General features: G+C 39.1%; 1 protein-coding gene across 3 annotated transcripts in view; it reads left to right on the forward strand.

The window, feature by feature from the left end:
• MCC (MCC regulator of WNT signaling pathway) overlaps positions 1-19,964 on the forward strand; it is a 224,354-nt gene that overhangs the window by 13,143 nt on the left and 191,247 nt on the right. For 2 of the 3 annotated variants that reach the window (XR_008233829.1, XM_052778950.1), the window contains exon 2: positions 8,791-9,038. The exons of the other annotated variant lie outside the window; for it this stretch is intronic. Coding sequence is in view for 1 of the 2 variants with exons in the window: in XM_052778950.1 (XP_052634910.1) it covers positions 8,791-9,038 (248 nt within the window). In the remaining variant the exon portion in view is untranslated. The remainder of the gene's footprint in view (positions 1-8,790; positions 9,039-19,964) is intronic. 3 annotated transcript variants of the gene reach the window in all.

The following is a 19,964-nucleotide window of genomic DNA, read 5'->3' on the forward strand; positions in this document are numbered from 1 at the left end:
GGAAATGGAACTTCACGTAAAAAAAAAAGGAACAATGTGGGTGTTACTGCATATCTTTTACATTCATTTAAAAAGTGGTTTCTAAGTGTAGATGAATACTACTAGGTACTCCAGTACTAGGGAATAAAACCAAAAAGAATAGTCTTGAAACAAAATTTATTTTGTAAACAATGTATTGACTATTCCAAATACACATGTAAGAAATTAATTGTTTACACATCAATTTATCAGTCTTTCTATGAATGAATAGTAGGGGTGAGAATGAAGGTACTTTACTAAACTGAGATTAGAACTGAGGGCCTTCTTCCCTAACAACAGCTGCCAGGCAGATGTGTTGTTGCAGTAAGTTTGTAGTTCTTCATTCTTTTTCCTTTCTTCAGGCTGTCCAGGTAGTAGTAGGTGGAAAATTCCAGCAGTTCTGAAGTTGTCCTGATTGTTACTTCAGAAGCTGTAACTTCAGTCTTGCTTTACCTCTTCTTTTAAAAGACAACATGGAAATGCTGAATGAGTCTATCGGGATGATCTGCACCTGAGATAGTAATAGCTTCTGTGTTGTTAAACCATCAAATTTAGTACCAATTGAGGGAATTGGAGAATCAAAAAATACCTGTTAAAGTATTTGTACATGAAACGGTCTATGGAAACTGGTAACTGTTGAGATTGTGATAAAGGTGATGAGGTCTCATGTTACTGAGCATAAAGTGATTAGAGGAACAGAAATTTCTTCTTGTGGCCGTTGCTGGTTCGAGAAATCAGTACTTCAGAAAAACATGCTAAGTAAGAACTAATATAGGTGATTGTCTCCTTTCCTAGTCTACCAGACTGCTATGTCTGTTAGCAAAATTTCCGGAATTGTTTTTCTGTTTTGTAGAGTCAAAACATGTATCAGGCCTTAGGTGGAATGCAAAACTACTTAAATTCTCCCTCCGGCACCACATGTAGGTGAGGACATTGTTTTAATCATGTTTTGCAGACGGAGCAGTGGACATAGTCTTCTAGTCTGGTAACCTTCAAAAGTAATCTCTCTATTTGGGTGCTTACCTCGAGGTGATTTGTTTGCCAAAGACCATAGTGTAATGCAGAGGGCTTCTCTAATGTACGTTCTCTGTTGCTTATGCATTCTGGGTATATCAGATGGCTTTGGAGTTGTAGTGAGTTACTCCTGTTGGTACAGATTGAGAATAAGCATTTCGTGCAACCTGTTCCATGTGATGCTTAGGGCATGCTATCTAGCCATTTCTTTCTCCATCTAAAATTCTGATAGAGGTGATCCTCTACTCTGAGCACAAGGTGTCACTCTGTGAGCCTTCTGGAAGTTCTGACTGAAGATTGAGCTCAGTGGAAACCTACCTGTACTTTGTTTTGCAGTTGTTGCTGCCTGTTTTCTCAACGTTCCTCCCAAAACTTTAAATGAAGTATTGCGCCATGTAGTCTTTGTGTGATGATATAGTCTATCAGCTGTACGTTTGTACTTATCTCAAGTTGTAAGAATGAGATGATAAGCTCTTATCCGAAGTTTTTTTCACTGATGGCCAATAAAACAAGCGAGCTGGAGGACAGCGTTTTTTATAAGGTTTGTTGATGGATGAATTCATGGGAAGTTTTAGTATTGGTCAATCTGATGGAATTGCTCTGTCAGTTGAAGGTCTCCACATGTAAGAGAGTTGCCATAGGTCCTGTGTTACAAAGGTGAAGATGTGATTGCCTGTCCTGGTAGGGCGGTGAGTTACAGAAAGTGAAGAAAATGAGCAGGCTGTCTAATGATAAACCAGAGGCTAGTTTGCCTCCCCTGTTATTGACCTAGTGCTGGCTTATGTTACTCTGTAGCGAACTCGTGTGGGGAGCTGAGTAAACAAAAACTCTTCCCTTTACTATGATCAGTTTTGTGCTGGTTTAACTGCCTGCTGAGACAGCCCTGGTGGAGGAAAATGTGGGGAGACGGGTGGAAGAGTGGGATCGTTGCTTTTGACAGCAGCAAGCTGACCTACAGTATCCCACATTCTTGCTTGTTTGTATGGAGAAGTAGAAAACGGAGCAAAGGAACCTGTAGACAGACTGCTTTGGGAAGCCAGAATGATGGGCAGGAAAGAGGACTAGAAAGATAGAATGTCAGAGGAGAAAGCTACTTCTCATCCGGAGGGAAGCTGAGTGGCAGGGCAGAAAAGATTGGTGATTTGCAGGAAATCTTTGGTTGGCAGGAAGAAGTGAGGTACTTCTTGGAGGATTATATTTGACCTCGGTCTAATCAAAGACTGGCGAAGAAATAGAGGCAAAAAGTATGTTTGCGTTTCGGTTGCATCCCGCTCTTATGGGCTCTCTCAAGTAAGAGCAGCTTTAGAATTCTGCATGCAGCACAAGTCTTATGAATTTAGGCTGTCGTTGCCTTTGCTAGGCCAAATCCCACACAGTGAAATTCCTGGGGGAGGGTGTGCGTAAGGTATGTGGAATTCCGTCTTGGTCTTGCTTGCTTGTCTCCAAGCTTCATGAAGGCAGTGATACCAGCTGAAGCCTGCAGAGGCCATGGAGTTGAATCCCAGACATAGAAGTCTGGAGAACGCTCGGCTGCAGGGAGGGACTTCTGTTAGCATTTTCTGTGAGGTGGCAGCTTTCGTTCAGACTGGATTTCTCTTTTTCTCTTTCGCGAGGGTCCACAGCTTCTTAACGAGAAAGCAAAATCGGGTATTTTAGGAAGGTACTCTTTTAGTATGAGTAGCAAATGTGAGTTGTTTGAGGAAAAAACAATTCTGAGATCATTGCCAGGATTGTTTGCCTGGAGTTGTTCTTAGAAAAATCAAAGCTAGGGAACTGGTGTAATTCCATGATTTAAGGAGTCAGGGGGTTGCCTTGCTGTGAGAGTCAGAGCAGATGGGGCACGGCGTGAGGCCCCAGAAACGCAGCAGTTGGGTCAGGGTCTGGCAGTGAGTGCTCTGGAGGTTGGTGGCTATGCCAGGGAACTAAATTAAACATGCTCCTACCGGGGATAAAAGTGATCTAACTCCAGTGATTCTGGTATATATTCGATATCGGCAACTTCTTATTGCTTCATTTCCTGGGGATGCTACAGAGTGCTCCATTAGACAGGCATTTCCAGGTTAGTCCTTTTTAAATTAATGTTTCAAACAGGTCACTGTTTATGTACAGTATTGGTCTAGAAGTGACTCTCAACAGAACTGCGTGGAACAGGTTTTCTTACATTGTTTGTTTACTTACTCTACTTGCCTCTAGGGAACTTGGGTGCATCTTTAATTTTGACTTTTCTTCTTCAAAGGTATTTGTGCACCTAGACTGCAAGTTGCATAAGCAAAGATTAAATGTTTCCCAGCAAAATGACCGTATCTTTTTAGTAGCTGAAAATTTAAGTAGTTTTGAGTAAATATATAGTTGCTGTTGGTGTTATGTAGTGGCTGTAGAGCCAACGTTACCAGACTTACCAGGCTTACCTAGGTAGTTCCTCATGCTTACCAGAGCAATAATCAGAAGGTAAAAATGAGTACAGCAGGGAGTATGGCTGTTGTAGGAAGGAAAAAGACTATGTTACTGATCCTGTTTTGGTGTCTAACAGAAGTTTCATTCATTTTAAGTTTGATCTTTCATTTATAAAAAAAACCCCAAACAAACCCAACCCAACCAACCAACCAAAAAAACCACAAATAAAAAACCCCCAACCCCCAAACACTTTTATGTTGTAATTTTTAGAGTGTGCATGTATATGCTTGATTTATATGTTAACTGCCCGATATTATTATAGCATGCAGTACATATGACAGTATTTCTATATTTAATTTCTCTTGGGGGAGAAATTCTAAATGTTTCAAATTTATATCGAGTTATAAGTTAAGCTCATTTTTTAATTGTTAGAGAAATCCTGTATTTTTAAACAGTGTTAGTAGGAATTAACAAGATGGAATGTATAACAATTCTTGAAGGACTGGTGTGGTAGGTAGATGGCTAAATAATTAGAATAGGTTGTGACAGAATGACCTGATGTTTTCCTGTTAAAAGAACAACAGTTTCTTGTGGCAGCAGAAGTTCAGCTTTACAGCTTCCTTAGCTTTCTTTCTGGCTGTTTTCAAAATCTAGGTATCCTTGACCTGCTAGCCAACATGTCCTTAAAACCTAGTACATGGTACCTTTTTTTTTTTTTTAGTATGTTTTTCCAATGAAAGTGAAATTAATTCAAAGTTAAATTAAAAGATTCTATTTAAGCAAATTCCTAGTGTTGGGGTCCTTAATCTAAAAATATTCCAGATTATGTATTTTGGAGAAAGGTTTTAGTATTATGTAGCAAGCTTGCTGAATCCAACATATCTTTCTGATTTGTGGAATGAAAAATGGTTTAGGGCCTGTATTCTTGCACTGATATCAGTTAATATGTATTTTTATGTGGAGTTTTTTACATGTTTGGGATATAGTCTGTTGAGACTGTTAATAGAAGGCGATACTATGGAAAGCCCGGGTTGGTTGGTGGTTGGTTTTTTTTATGTGAACCATTACAGTTTTGATTTTGTTGTGGTTTATGTTTTGGTTTCTTTGTTTTCCGAAGAGCTGAACTTTAACTACAATTGAAGTAATAAAGCTGACTGTTTAGATTCTGATTTCCAGTTGTGTGCCGTGGGCAGAACGGCACAAAAAGTGAAATTAAGCCTTTCCAAGAGTAAAAACATTCTAAATATTTTAAAATATTACAAATTACGGTATTCATAAACCTAAACAGTCTTGTAAATGTTATCTACTCTAATCCTGTGTTTCTTTGAAAACGCTGTCCATTCTGTGTCTTCTAGTTGGTTTTTTTTTTCCGGTGCTCATCAGCTTAAGGTGAGCAAGCCTGATTTGGCATAAGACAGTGTTTAATAAAAAACAGTTCTGTAACAGGGTGGCAGGTGTTCATATGTTACATGTTAGCTGGTATTTTCAGAGCGTCCCAGTAGCTTTAAATGCCCAAACCTTGGGCTCTGAAAAATTCCTACCTTTGAATACAGGTGAGAACTCATTTGAAATATGTTTGGATGGGTTGAGTGGGTTCTCTAACATAGAGACTTCCTGTTCCCAACTGTCTCCTGTGTGTCTGTCTCCATAAAAATGGATCCAAATTTTGTAGCAGTTAGTAGAAAGATGTCAGTTAACTCCCACGGAATAAAGAACATTTAGGTTTAAGAGCAGATGTACTGGAATTATGTACATCTCTCTGCCTGTATTGAACTGGTGTCTTAGGAGAGACTTTTATAGTCATCTCAGTTTTAAAAGTTGAATCAAAATAGCTGGCTGGATTATTTGATAAATAATGTTATTTTCATTTAAAAAAAAGAGGATTCTTTGCTTCTGTTATTAAGCACTAGGGCCATATCTGCAGCAGAACCCTCTGGTGTCATAATCACTGGTTGTAGAATTTTACGCTACCAAGTTTGGTTGTTGGGGTTTTTTTTGTATTACATTTCAGAATGCTTTTGAGACAATTTTCTTTTAAAGCGACTAGAAGTTCCAATTAGTTGTGCTTCTCAACGTGTAGATATTTACATGGAGAAACTCCTGCAGATCTACGTGGGAATGTTTGTAGAATTTAAAATGAAAATGTTTGTCTTTACTTAAAAATAAAAATGCTTTTGATAATGTTTGTAGTTGGAGTGTGGGAAAACTCTTGTCATTTCAGATTGCATGACGCACTCCAAGTAAATGGAACCTATTTTCAGTAGTGCTAGTAGTCCTCAGGTACTCAAGCAGTCTCCAATTTATTGGTTTTTGTAATTTATTACCTCTTTTCGCGTGCTTCTGTAGGTTCCTTCAGGCAATGTCCTCAGGCTGCAGGTGCTACAAGTTATATTCAGCTCATATTCGTGTAACAGGAGAGGAAGCTTAGCACTTTTGACTGTCGGGAACCAGATACTGATTTGTAGATGTCCTTTATGGGCTGTGCTGAGATGGAGCCTTACAGCTGTCGCAGACAGGGCTGTGTAAGGCCAGTGCCGCAGCCTCCTGCCAGCCCAGCGTGGCGAAACCGCTCCTCTGAGCTGAGGGCAACAGACCGTTGTCCTGGAAGCCCCTGGCAGAATCACTCTGCACTGCTTCTCCTGATACTGATTTCAAAACTAGCACTCCTCTGAGCAGATTGAGTTCCTCAGTCTGTGGTGCTGTACCGAGAACACGTGTAGATGTAGCTTAATTGTGTCTGTCATACCCCTTGTAAAAATTTGAATGCTTTGTCATCCTTATTTTTCTTTGCAACACCCTTGTGAGATTGGTTTGGATTGTTGTCTTAATTTTTTAAAATGGGGAACTGAACCATGCTAAGATTATTTATTTGTTCATTGACCAGATTCGAAGCTAAGAGCAAAACTTTGACCAAAATTTTAACTGCAAATATCAATCACTTATATTTGGCCTATGCAATGTAGTTTAATTCTCTTACAATTAATTTGTTTCTTGTCATAAGCGGAGATTTTATTATATTTATTTATTTATTGCTAGAATATATGGTCATAATATAATTATTATTACCCTTGAGTTTCACTGTAAACACCTCTGCCAAGAATTCTCTTGGGGCAGCTCTGGAATTCCTGTGTGGAACAGACTTAAGAAGCTCCACCCAATGTACAGCTTCTTTACGTAGAATAGATGGGCCTTGATTGTGATAATAAATTACTTAAGTGAAACCGCTAGTGCAAGAGCTTTGGATATTTCACTGTATCGTATGTTCATAGAAACCTTCTGAATGATGTTCAGATATTAGTAATGAAATAATAACACCACTAAATATGCTAATAGTTCACATAATACTAACATTATTACACATCTCCTTTACCTTCCTCCTACAGAAGGGTTTTGTACGACATAAAAATAAGCAACACTTAAAAGAAGCCATGACATTCATACTCTTTGTGGTATGAATCAGTGTGGTAGTATTACGCAATCCAACTCAGAAAGTATTTAAGAAAAGGAGGGCAGGAAAGAAACAGTGAAGTGTGAGAGTGGCAAAGTAGTGGTAATTTTTTTAAACATTTGAAATTGGAGAAAATGGGGCGCCAAGAAGATTTTGGTAGTGTAGGGCAGCTGTTGCTTCAAATCTGACTGAATTGGGTTACCCACATTTTATTTAGGAAGTGATTAGTTGTCATTTGACAAATAAGTATCTGTCATCCTTCAGTTGCTGGAGAAGTTTTTTCAAGATTTTGTTTCCTTCTCTTTCCCCATGCCTCTTCCTCCCTGAAGTGAGATGGGGCTAGGTGGTAGAGGAATAGGAAGAAAAGAGGATGAAAGAGAGTCTTTTGGCTTTCCCTTTTTTTGGTGGCTGAGACTCTCTGAGCAGCAGCAGAATGAGGCAGGCCTGAGTCTATCAACTTTGTCTCCTGCTGTTTATTAAAACTATAAGCACCTGGAAAGGAGCAGAGGTGCTTTCTCTGCTCTCTCAGGAAGATTATTTGGTCTGGGTTTACAGTTGCAGAGTTGTGTTTGCCTAAGAACAGCAGTGGGTTTTTTAGTGGTTTACATTTTGAAAAAAGACAGTATGACAATATCTTCAAAAAACCCCTCCCTTTTCTGAGGGCATTAGTCTCTGATGAAGGAAATGGCTGAGGAATTTCACTGAGCTGCACATCTGCCGCTGTTGGAGAATATCAGGTGTTTGTCTAATAGTCCACTTACATTCATATCCTATTAACATCCAATACCTTCTTTCCTGTTGTTCCCTGAGTAGACTTGTTAATGGTTATTCAGCTTGCTTTATTTAGTTATCAACTTCTTATTCATGATTTTTTTTTTACCAACTGCTACTGTTGAGAATTCTTTCAAAATACTTAATCTTACCTCAGTTTTGAAAAAGAAAAAAGGCAGTGGTGGGGAACAACCCCTCAGAATATTTTCTTCTGAGACTAGTTTTATGCCCCAAATTAAGCCTAAGGTATGTTCTTGAGGTTCTTGTCTTCACATAAAATAGAAAATAGCATTGGTCATAGTGTTCCTGAGGGTTTTTTGCCTGGCTAGTATGTTTAGGGTTATTTGCATGCATCTCGCCAAAAAGCACATTGTATAAACTTGTAAATTTTATCATATGCTGTAAGTATTTTCCATATCGATTTGGTTGCAGCTGTCTTGGCCACCTGCAGTCGGTGCCAGAGTATTTTTGATAGTACTGCCCTCCTCCCCCTTTTGTGAGTTTCATTAAATAATTGGACCAAGCAAGCTTCTTAAGAGAGTTTTGTAGTCAGAATGTTTGGAGATAGGCTTGAAGCCAGTTAATCAAAATACTATTTCACTTTTCTGCTCTTTTCTTTGTCCTTTATATGTTTTTCCTCTTTAGCTTACTGCTGTTCAGTGGCAAAAGAAATTTCCTTGGCCTGTCCTGAGTAAAATGGAAATTTAAGCAGCCATTGATCTAGTCAGAATTATTTGAATTCTTATTATGACACCTTTTTAGACGATACTGTGAAGATCAACAGCAGGATTCAGCTCTCCCTTGTGTCCATCTCTGCTAGTAGAAGTGTTAATAACGGCATGAAAGTAGAGGTTAACACTTAAAAGAAAAATGTTCCCTTCTTTTCCATAGTCTTTCGGTGTTGTAATTTCTTGCCAACCTCATAGTTCCTTTGTTGAATTAACAAAAACAATAGTTTTGGTTATACAATAGGCTTATTGGTTTTAAATGTCTGTGCATTAATGCATTTCCAGATTAGACAGAGTTAGTATTCCTTTTCTTCTAAACTAAATTGTTGTTTTTTTCTTCTCTGTTCCCAATTCTCCAATCTTCCTTCCACTTCCATCCTTTCCCTGCCCTGATTTTCCCTCTAAAAATATCCTTAGGAATGACTTGCTGATGGTGTGCCGCCAGCTGAATATGGAGTCGTCTGTCGCGGAGATCATGCACCAGCTGGGAGCAGATGAAAATGGAAAAATTTCCTTCCAGGATTTTAGTCAGTGCCGCATGGAACTGGTACGAGAAATCAGGAAGGAGGAAGTGGAGCTTTCTGTGAAATCGGATGACTCTTGTAAAAGGAGAAAGTTAAGGGATAGGATAGCTTCCTGGCCAACTAGCAGCAATAACAGTTTAGGTAGGTATGACTTTTAAATATCCTGTTGGTGTAATTTAACGAAAGATAAATTCCAGGGGGTTTGTAACCAATTTTTCTGGCATCAGGATTTCCCCTAAAGGGCTTTGTGAATATGCTGTGGCATAGTTTTTTCCTATATTAGAGTGCTGTTGTAATTGATGCAGTCTGGTCATCGGTATGTAGACTAGAATGTGTGCAGAACATCCTCTTCGAAAAACCTCTCTGAAAAACCTCTTTGAAAAGTTGCACAAGACAACTGTTTTTCTTGAAAGGGCAAGATCTGCAGAGCTCAGCTGGTGGCTGAAGATCCAGTGAGCTCTTTGTTGCCTCTAAAGCCCAGACAGGTAGGTAGGTAGAAATACTAAACATGAGGAGAGAGGTAACCTTAGTCTTTTGTCTTTCAGATGTGATATACTGTAGGAATATGGATGTTTCTTGGATGCTTTAAAAATCATTCCACTTAGTTCAGGATCTCAAGTGCTGGAAGTGCCTTGTGATTTAGAGAATACAAAAATTCTCCTTTCCTTTTGCCCTCCCTCCACCCAGAAAAAAAACCCCAAACCCAAACAACCTTGCTATGCCATCTACAGGAACATGGGATGTAGGAAGGGAATGTCTGTGTCATTGAGTCCAGTCCTTGATAGCACTGTGATCAATTGGCATTAGATCAGAAATGTTAACATCTACAAAATGCTTCCTTTCACCCCGTAGCAGATGCAAGAGAGCAGAGGACACAACTTCTGCGGTCAAAATTCCCAAAATGCAAGGTACTATGGAAAAAGCTGGGGATGTTGTCAGTGCTCTAGCTCCCTAGAGCAGCTGCATACTAGCTAAACATGACTGCTGGCCCGTGATCTGGAATTGACCTACATCCATGCTTCAGAAGGCAGCCATCAGCCTCTGATTGTATTTAGTTAGAGCTGTGTCCCCTCAACCTTTCATTTAGACTACATGAGCCTAGATTTTTTTAAAATACTTTTTTAATGAAAGATCCTTCATTAGTCATCCCAATAGTCTTTCTTTGCATGTGTCCTAAATTAAGTTAGGAATATTTTTTTACAGTCAGATATACTTCATGCATCTTCCTCAAGAGCTTGCTTGTCCATGTTCTGGCTCCTCATGGAACTGACCTGTTGTCAGAGTCCAGTTCTCTCTGACCAGGTTCTTTTAGGTATTCCAAGTGTGTAGGGTGTGCTGTTCAACATCAGATTTACTTATTTGAAGGTAGTTGCTGTTACACGGGATTTCTGATTTAGTGAAGTGATACAAAACACACCGAAAACACAATACAAATATAAGTTACACATAGCAGAATATAGCAATTGCAATACACAGTTCAATCACAGTACCAACGTGATTCCCAGCGTCTCTCTAATATGCCCACCATCATGACACAGGGCATCCCCAGTCTCGTCAGGAGGACATATGTGGGTTGAAGGCAGCTCAAGCCCATTGCTCTGTTTGAAATTGTTTTGTTGGTTGTTCATGTTTTTATAGTCTTTATGTTGGGCTGAGCTGCGTATACACCTCCCCCATGCTGGCCTGGCTAACTCAGGGAGACATTCACACTCTTTTAATGAACTCAGGGAGAAGCACACCACTGATTGACTCAGCTGTTGATAGCTGTTTACCTAAAGCAAAGACCGCCCTCGGGTCCGCTTGGTGTTGAGATCAAGTCGGCTTCTTTGCAAACAGCTGTGATCAGTAAACCCCTACATTATTCCCTGAGCTTCATCGGCACGTTACCCTAGCCCATCTCCTCTGAGCCTTCTTCCACGGTAGGGGTTTACTGGTCAGTCACACCTGTCTTTATTTTTTCAGTACTCAGTCTCCTAGAATGTAAAATTTGGCATGTGTTGGTTTTGGGGGTTGGTTTTGTGTTTGGGGTTTGTTTATTTATGTATTTATTGGGGGGTGGGTTTAGCACGTTATTGTGTCTCCTAGTAACTCTGCATGTGTTTTTGGCTGGTCATCTCAGCCATTCAAATTTTCCTTGTTTGCTTTGTATCCTTGGTGATTTCCTTATCCTCTTGCTTTTTAGATTGACTGCACTTCTCCCTCACCATCCCATCATCTCATGCTCATTGGCTTTTGGTTTCTCAGCAGAGCAAATCTGTTTCGTAGCTCTGTTTATTCTCCATCTCATCTCTTTTAGTGCTTCAGTCATATTTTGTCATAGAGGTATTTTGTTGTTAACATTTCCTCTGTTTATCCTTCCTTCATATATATTCTTGAATTGCAAGACTATTAACTCCGTAGTTTCTATGCCCATTTCTCCATCACTGTCTGTACTGTATCTTCATCATCCTTGGGCTCAATTGCATTTCCAGCCCATGAATCTCTTTCAGGAGCTGTATCAGACAACAGTTAAGAACCAAGATCATGCCTAATATCTTTTTTTACTGGATTAAGGATGGTGTGTGTTCCCTAGCTCATAAAATTATCTTCTGCCTCTGTTGCCTGTTTTTTTCAATGCTGCCAGTGTTGTATTTTCCTGCAAACCAGAAAACTCTTCTGCCCTCAGACTGCTGTACAAAGTTTCCCTGTTTGCTGACCAGATTTCCAGCAACTTGGGTTTTAAAATCTTCTTTCTTAGACAGACCAGCCTAATAATTATGGTTTGTAATAATCAAGGCTAAAGACAGGTCCTAAGGCTAAAGACAGGTCCTAAGCTTTACCAGAGAAAGGTCTGCATTAGTCTCAAAATGTATCCCGCAAAGAAATCCTTATTAATTGCTGCCAAAAAAGTCATACATTAACATTCAAAATTGTTAATGCATACAATTCAATCCCTACTGTTTTCTTCTATTTTCCAATTCCTGTTAGTTGTACAAGAGTAATTTAATGCATTTTTAAAGTTGGTGAGTGAATTCATATTTCTTTTCATAACTTTTTTTTCAAAAGTTAAGTCCAGAAGACCTTTGAATTTCCTGCCTTGGTATATTTTGCTCTGTGCTGATGAAGCCTGACTATTTTACTGTACTGTGTTTTTAAACCTATGGGGAATTAATGTTTTTTGTACTTGTCCTGCCTTGACTCTTGCAGATTCTGTAAGACTTTTTAATAATTAGAGAACATATGGAGATGCTCCCCCATGTGAATAAAAAACAGGGTGGTAGGAAATAATAATAATAATGAGCCTTTAGAATGCAACTGGTTTTTATTTGGTTGTAAAAGAAAACCATTGTGGCAGCACTGTTCAAGATGTTCTACAGATTTTTTTTTTTTTAAAGAGTCAAGGAAACACCACTGTAATGTATTTCTGTGATATAAACACTGCACAGAGTATGAACATAATGAGAGCTGAGGAATTATACTTGCAGTCAAGCTTGAATTAAAATCTGCATTTGCTTCCATGCCTTTCCTGTCTTTGGGGGCTCACGTGTGTACTCACTAGTGATCAAAGAGTTGACTGTGTTGTATTGACTGTTTGCTATTGCTTTCTAAACATTGTTTAAGATGGGAGACATCATCAAATGTATGAACTTGGTGGATATTCTTTTCTTGTGTATCTTTTTTTTTTTTTTTTTTTTCCAGAAAAAGAACACTGTTTTTAATAAACATTATTTTCAAAGATAGTTTACAGGGCTTTTTTCAAGGCTAATTTCTACGTAATGTGTCAGCTGCTGATAATCCTTGAAAGCTCTTATCATCTATCCATGTGGGGTGCATAAATTACAAAATTTCAAAATTCATTTGAGAGTCACTGAGTAGCGGGGGTCCTTGTGATCTGGAGCAAAGGAATCCAACCTCTGTCATGGTGTGTAATTGTGCAGAGATTAGCAGTCAGACAGCATTTTGTGCAGGCTTTTCTTGTGGCTGTTCACAATTTCTTAACAAAGAATGCAAAAAACATATGCATATATATAAATAAAAGATTATCTTTGCTACCTATAATTTTTGCATTTCATTATAAAGAAAATAACTGGGAAAAAAGGTCCTAAGAAAAATTACATCTAAATGACTACTGAACTTCATCTCACCCATCATTTTTTATCACGGACAAGGTTATTCTAATAGTTTTGCCCAACAAATGTTTCCACTCCTGTGTTTCCAGGTGGGAAGCAGAAGTAGGGAAACTGGCTGACTATTTTAGTCAAGGTACAAGACTCAGGTTTATTAATACCCAGTCATACATGTGCTCAGTAAGCCAAACCTGCATCCCTATCTATGATCTTGACAATCAAATGAGTGTATAGATTTAAAAGTTTAATCTTTTATTCAATTGCATGCATAAAGACATTTTTCAAGGTATTAGAGTGATGCTTTTTGCTGCTTGGATATCAGCAACTGAAAGCTATTATAATGTATTGTAGTTCTTACCCTACACTATTACTGTCAATGGGAGCTTTAACAATAATTTGCAAGTAATAACCAGTAATTTTTCTGTAAGTGAAATGGAATGTGAACTCTGTTAATGTTCTTCTGACATTGTTTAAAATACAATAAAAATGAATAAATCACTTTTGAAAGTGTTGCTGGAATGTTGCAGTGACCATATGCTACCTGACTCTTTAATATATCATTTCAGTAGGAAATACAGGAAGAATGTCAGTTACTGATGAGATCTGTGGGTCCTATTTCCAGTTATGGAGACCAAAAGCCACGATGGGTACAATAAATCTGTGTGAATCGTCTAGTGAGTGATGGAAGTGGATTGCTTGGTGAATGAGAGCCTATAATACAGCAGAACTACACCTCTCATGATTGAAGGCAGGAAGTTGCCTGAACAGTTGTGGCTTCTGTCAGGCTTGTCATTGTTACATAGTTTTATATGTCTTATATAGAAACTAGAATTAGAATTATTTATGTTGTATGTTGTATAGATTTGTCTAGCTCTTTACAGGTAATTAGCAAATTGCCATTTTTCCCATGATAAAAAATAGTCTATTTCTAGTACCCATTGTTTTTGAGGATGAACAAGAAATGGTACTGTTTATTAATAAATCCTTTCGTTAGAAAGGTGAATGGTTTCCTGTCCCACTGAAAGCTGCATGTACTTACTGATCTGATTTCATATTCTAGATAAATAGTTATGAATACCAGAGTCCATAAGCAATCTTCGGCTGTAGGTTAGTAGTTAGTAATTAATTCATAGCCAACTCCTCTATTCTCTTTACTGAAAGTAAGTCCCTTGAAAATTTGATATGATAATTTATTTACTTTGTGGATCAAGCGTGAGAATTAGTCAAAGGAATAGTAGAAATTCAGCCTCAAATTAAACTTCTTGGTAAACATGAGAGGCAGGCCAGTTGAGGCTGAAAAATCATTACATTTGCTTTGCATTAATTCCACGTTTGATCTTAACTGCAAATAAATTTCTTTCAAGAAACTGATGCAGTGATTACGTTTATGCATGCTATATTTAATTTAAAACTACAGAGCTCATATGGACTCAAAGGTGTGCTGCAGATTTTCTTGAGATTTATAAGCAAAGTTTCACTTTAGATTTGTTTGACTGGAAAAGCTGTGAATATCTGCTAGGCCAAATTCTACTACATACAAACTTCATTAACTGTAAGTGGTTCAGTTTATTACTTTTAAATATTTGTTTGATACCACTATCTTTGTGCAAAGCAACAGAATACAGGTGATTTTTTTTTTTTTTTTTTTTTAAGAAATGTAGAGTGCTAAGTTCTATGAGCAGCAGAATATATGAACCTGGATTTCGAAGGGATTTGTAATTGACAGCGAACTAATCTTATTAAAACTGCAATGTATGGTATATGTTAAGCACTCGTAAATCTATGAAGCATGCAAGTCATCCCTGCAGAATGGGTTCTCTGGTATCTAATAGGGCAACAAACTTGGTTGAAGCTTTCTTATGGTTTGAATAATTGTAAAATGTAAGAACAGCTAATCTGCATTAGACCAGAGGTTATTCTGAAATGGTATCCTGTCTCTTAGAGTGTTACAAAGCAAATGGTTAGAGAAGATAATAAGAACTGGGTGAGCACGTAACGATGCTTCCCTATTAAATTTCAGTTCAGGGACTTTGAACTAGAGATAGTTGCACTTATTCACACATGCATTGCCTCCCTCCTTCTGCAATACTGTCTTACAGGACTGAGTCTCTGAACCCATGCTGGTCTTTAGCATTCGCCATGTCCTGCAGCCTGGAGTAGCACAGCTTACCCTTTTGTTGTACGAGGAACAAACTGTTTTGCTTCAATTTCCTGACCTCCTCCTTGAATGTGTGGGGGGGTGTTTCCACCCCCCCCCCCCCCCCCCCGTGTGTCTAGTCAAGGTTGACCATTGCATCACATTGCATTGTTTTTCTCCGCAGGAGCACTAACAGAGTCTGTCATCTCCCTGCCTTCCACAGAACTTACTGGAATTTAGTATATTTGAGACTTTGACACCACTATCAAATGTCTTTGAAATTACCAAAGAACTTAAAAAATTGGAGGGAAGGGGGAGGACAGACAGACCTGTGGGCAGAGATGCCTACAGGGGGAGCGCAGGAAGCTGCCCTTCTTGATAGCTGCTGCTACCAGGAGTCATAGAATGGTTGGCCCAGACACAAGCGCGTAGCTAGAGTTGGCGCCTCGTCCTTGGCCCTCTTAGCACCATGCAGCTCTACAGAGGACCAGAGATCGGGCTTGTTCCAGAGGAACGTTACAGCTGTCCGTGCTTCTTGGTCAACTCCGGTGGCAAGACATGGAGCTGTGGCTTCCTCTATGGAGCGTGGAACTGGATTACAGCATCGCTTTTGTCCCAGTTTATGCTTTGTACACAAACTGTGATAAGCTTGAGAAACCAAAAGAGTGCAGCTGGGATTTTCATAGAGGCCGTGCTTCATTTGGCTCGGCGATAAGCGCTGTGATACATCCCACTCTCTAGCTTTTGTAAAACAAGAGTTGCCTCTCAGCACATTTCTCCTTACCCTCTCCTGACTTATGTGGTGACGTGCTCTTCACCTGCCCACTTGTAATACCACCAGTGTAGGTCTGACGTACTATGGTTCATAAAACAGCAAGTAACAAAATGACAATGACAGACAACAAACTCAGGATGTTTTGTTTGTTTGCTTTGGTACACACCAATGGAAGTCACATCCAAACTAAGATTGTCTTGAGTGGAAGATAATCCGGAGGGGAAGCTGGTTGTTCACATATAGAGAAAGTTGCCATATGAGGGAAAATAACTTTTTTCAAAAGTACAGTGCGTACAGTACAAATACTGTACTTGGAAGGTATGTTGGAACTTCACCTAGCCTCTGTATCATTTCATGTTTTATGTGCCCTTTTTCCTTATTTTTTCCTCCTTTCCTTATATACCCCTTTGTACTAGAGATCATTAATTTCCAGGGAAAAAAGGATTATTGTCTCCCTTACTATAAACTTCAAATGAAATATTAGATTGAGTTCCTGAGTACAGTGCAGCCGTCAGTGTTCTGCCAAAATTTAGTTTGGTAATTAAACAACACTGGGTTCTAGGGGACCTGGGTTTCTAGACTGTTGATAAGTCATTCTCATCTTCCATTTCTTGTGTCTGAATAGAGGAAATGGTTGTTGTGTCTCAATGATAATCTTAAATAATTTCAGATTCAAGGACAGGTGTATGAAGGTGCCATGGATAGTGTGCTGCTTTTTGTTTTCTGTTTCATCATTTCCTATATGGCCAATGCCAGTCAGCTGGCAAATACTGAAACCACAATAGTTTACACACACGCATTTCTGCAGTAATTGAAATAAATTTGAGGAAGGTCATTTGACTGAAATTCCACAAACATTTGTTAATATGCATGGCTTAGGCTACTGGTTTAAGAAGCCCAGCTTCTTCATCCACAAAGCTGTGTTTCATGACTGGGAAATTGTAATGAGAAGAACTTTTTCTTTCACTAGACACATCACTAAATGTTTCACTTTCTCAAGACTTTATAAGGAATGAGTTACCTGATACAAACCTTGATTGTCTACTTTATTATTTTGTTCTCGGCAAGCTCATTCTTTTTATCTGTCCCAATTTTTGTGTAGGCATTCAGTTTATTTTTCTTAAGATTTTAAGTAGTTTTTATACTTGGTAAAAATCTTAGAAGAATATGTCATGGAGTGTAAAAAATCAAAACACCAAAGCCTAAAAAAAGAGATGTTAGCTTTGCTTTAGTGTCCTGGTTTCAGCTGGGATAGTTACTTTTCTTCATGGTAGCTAGCATGGGCTATGTTTTGGATTTGTGCTGGAAACAGTGTTGGTAACACAGGGCTGTTCTCGTTACTGCTGAGCAGTGCTCACACAGAGTCCAGGCCTTTTCTGCTTCTCACCCCACCCCACCAGCGAGCAGGCTGGGGGTGCACAAGAAGTTGGGAGGGGACACGGCCGGGACAGCTGACCCCAACTGACCACAGGGATATTCCACACCATATGGCGTCACGCTCAGCAAGTAAAGCTGGGGGAAGAAGAAGGAAGGGGGGAAGGAGGGGGGCGTTCAGAGTGATGGCGTTTGTCTTCCCAAGTCTTTCCCGGAGATGGCTGCACACCTGCCTGCCGATGGGAAGTGCTGAATGAATTCCTTGTTTTGCCTTGCTTGTGTGCGTGGCTTTTGCTTTACCTATTAAAGTGTCTTTATCTCAACCCACGAGATTTCTCACTTTTACTCTTCTGATTCTCTCCCCCATCCTGCCATGGGGGGAGTGAGCGAGCGGCTGTGTGGGGCTTAGTTGCCGGCTGGGGTTAAACCACAACATTTAGCAAGTGAGAGTGCTGGTTAAGTTGCAAGCTGTTCTAATTTCTTTAGAGTTGCATTTAAGTGTTTCCCAGTTTTACTCTATAGTTATACCCTATAGTGAGTCTGGCAGCACAAAATGCCACAATTCCTGAATTCTGAATGTACCAATATTGAGCATACTTCAGTGAACCTGAAATACGGTTCCGGTTTTGTGATGATTTTAAGAAACATACCAGTAGCAAGTGAAAATGTTACAACTGTAGTTCAGGGACACAGGGGAGATGAAGCGTGAGCTGACTGCACTTGGTGTACATACTACACTTACGATACACACCTAAAACTGTGCATGAGCCTTCAGTGGGCACTGAGAAACATAACTGGTGAAGATTTATTTTACAGAATTATGTCTACAAGAGAATTCTTGTCTATTGTATTAGTTTTATGTGTTCTCAAAGGCAAAGAATTTTACCCTTTGAATCAAATCTTGACTTCTCTTTCCATTTATTCTTTGTCATATTTTCATGCCAAAAACATTACGCTCTATTAGGTCATTTGTTTGATACTGAGGAGTATTTCTGTGATCTCTGTAATGCTATCAAGCATGTGCATTGTATTGTATGTTCCTAGTACTAGTAAAGGCACATAGAATGCTCCTCACATTCTTTCAAAGTATACTTTCTTGTCTTGGCATAATACTGAAGTGTTCTGAAGCTTTTTGTTCTTTGGGGGGTTTAGAAAACACTAAATCTAAACAAAAATTATCAAAGATGTCAGATGCATTTTTCTGAGAAGTCCAAGGCTTTTCTTCTTTAGAGCAAAAATGATTGATTTGGTTCAATTTTCCTCTTAGATCTAATTTCATGAAACAGATTTCTCCCATGGAGTAAGTTGCCTTAGTTAGTCAGGGTGGGGTGTAGCTGTAGCTTCCTTCCTTTAGAGCTTGTTATCCTCGCTTCCAATCCTAATGAGGAAAGGGCTGAAATAACATAGCCCAACACAGTATCTTCTATGCAGTGTTCATCAAACCGGATAAGGGTCTGGTGGGAGGAACAAGACCTGGATAGTGATCCCACAGACCCTTGTCTTGGAGATTCATCATTTCCCATAACTGCTTCTCCCACGGCAAATTATTTCCTTCTAGGTCACTGGAGAAGAGTTGCAAAAAGTTCTGATGAGAACCTTCTCTAGGACTGAATGCTGAGTTGAGAATGCATTTAAAAATTATGCCTCTGCACACTTTTTTTTACAAAAAGAATCCCCAAACCTCTTTTATTCTGAATTCTCCCAGAACTTGTAATAGATGTTTAACGGACAGCTTTCTGTATTTTTAAATAAACATTCTTACTCACCTTTGTACGTGAGGATCAGTTATTATCATCACTCTGTTGCCATGCTGTCTTTCATACTGTTTTGTCATCTGATACAAAATAATAAATAGGTTTTGAAGTGTGTTTTGTCTTAAATGGGAAAGAGTTACTCTAGCTGACAGGCTTCGGGCATGTCGCAGGTGGTAACCATGGACAGTGAAGCTGGAGCCTTCGGTCTTCGATTCCTGTATGGGAGTGGTTCCTTGCCTTGCATGGAGCCTCTTGTGGTTATCTTGTGGTTTTAAGTAGGTTCTATTCCTGACATAAGCAGTTCTACCAGAAGGTTTTTGTGGACAAAAAAGCTGTCCCTGCTTCCTCATTAGTTTCCTATAACTCTTCCAGGAAAAGTATCACGGACAACAGGATGTGAGAGAAAACACTTGTTTTCTAATGTGTTATGGAGAACATTGGTTTTACAGAGACATGTGATGTTATGTAGAAAACAGTGGAAATAGTTTTGATAAGCTCTAAATACAACTTTATAATTTTCACTTCTCTAGTCAGGTTGGCTTAGTATAAAGTTGATCCTTCTTTGGAGCATAGCTTCTTTCCAGTTGTTATGATTTACTGTACTTCATACGTTGCTTGAGCAATCAGAGCTCTCTTCAACTTCTAAATTTTCTTTAAAGTTGGCCCTTGTAATTTTTGCATCAGCTTATGGGAGCTGAATGTCTGAATATCCAAAGACTTATTCTCCATTCCTCTCGGTTTCCTGCCCTACCCCCCATTTTTTATAGCTAGGCCTACTCCTGGACATCTTATTCAGCTGACTACTAAGTGCAAAATGACCATTCTTTGTTAGTTTTGTATGTTTTTCCCTTCAGTCCATGGTGCTCTTACCTCCGAAACCATTTTTGCTGAAGTTAGTAGGGAGCTTTGAAATGACTAGCG

Source organism: Harpia harpyja, chromosome Z (assembly GCF_026419915.1).
Source record: "Harpia harpyja isolate bHarHar1 chromosome Z, bHarHar1 primary haplotype, whole genome shotgun sequence".
In the NCBI taxonomy this organism is placed as follows: Eukaryota; Metazoa; Chordata; class Aves; order Accipitriformes; family Accipitridae; genus Harpia; species Harpia harpyja.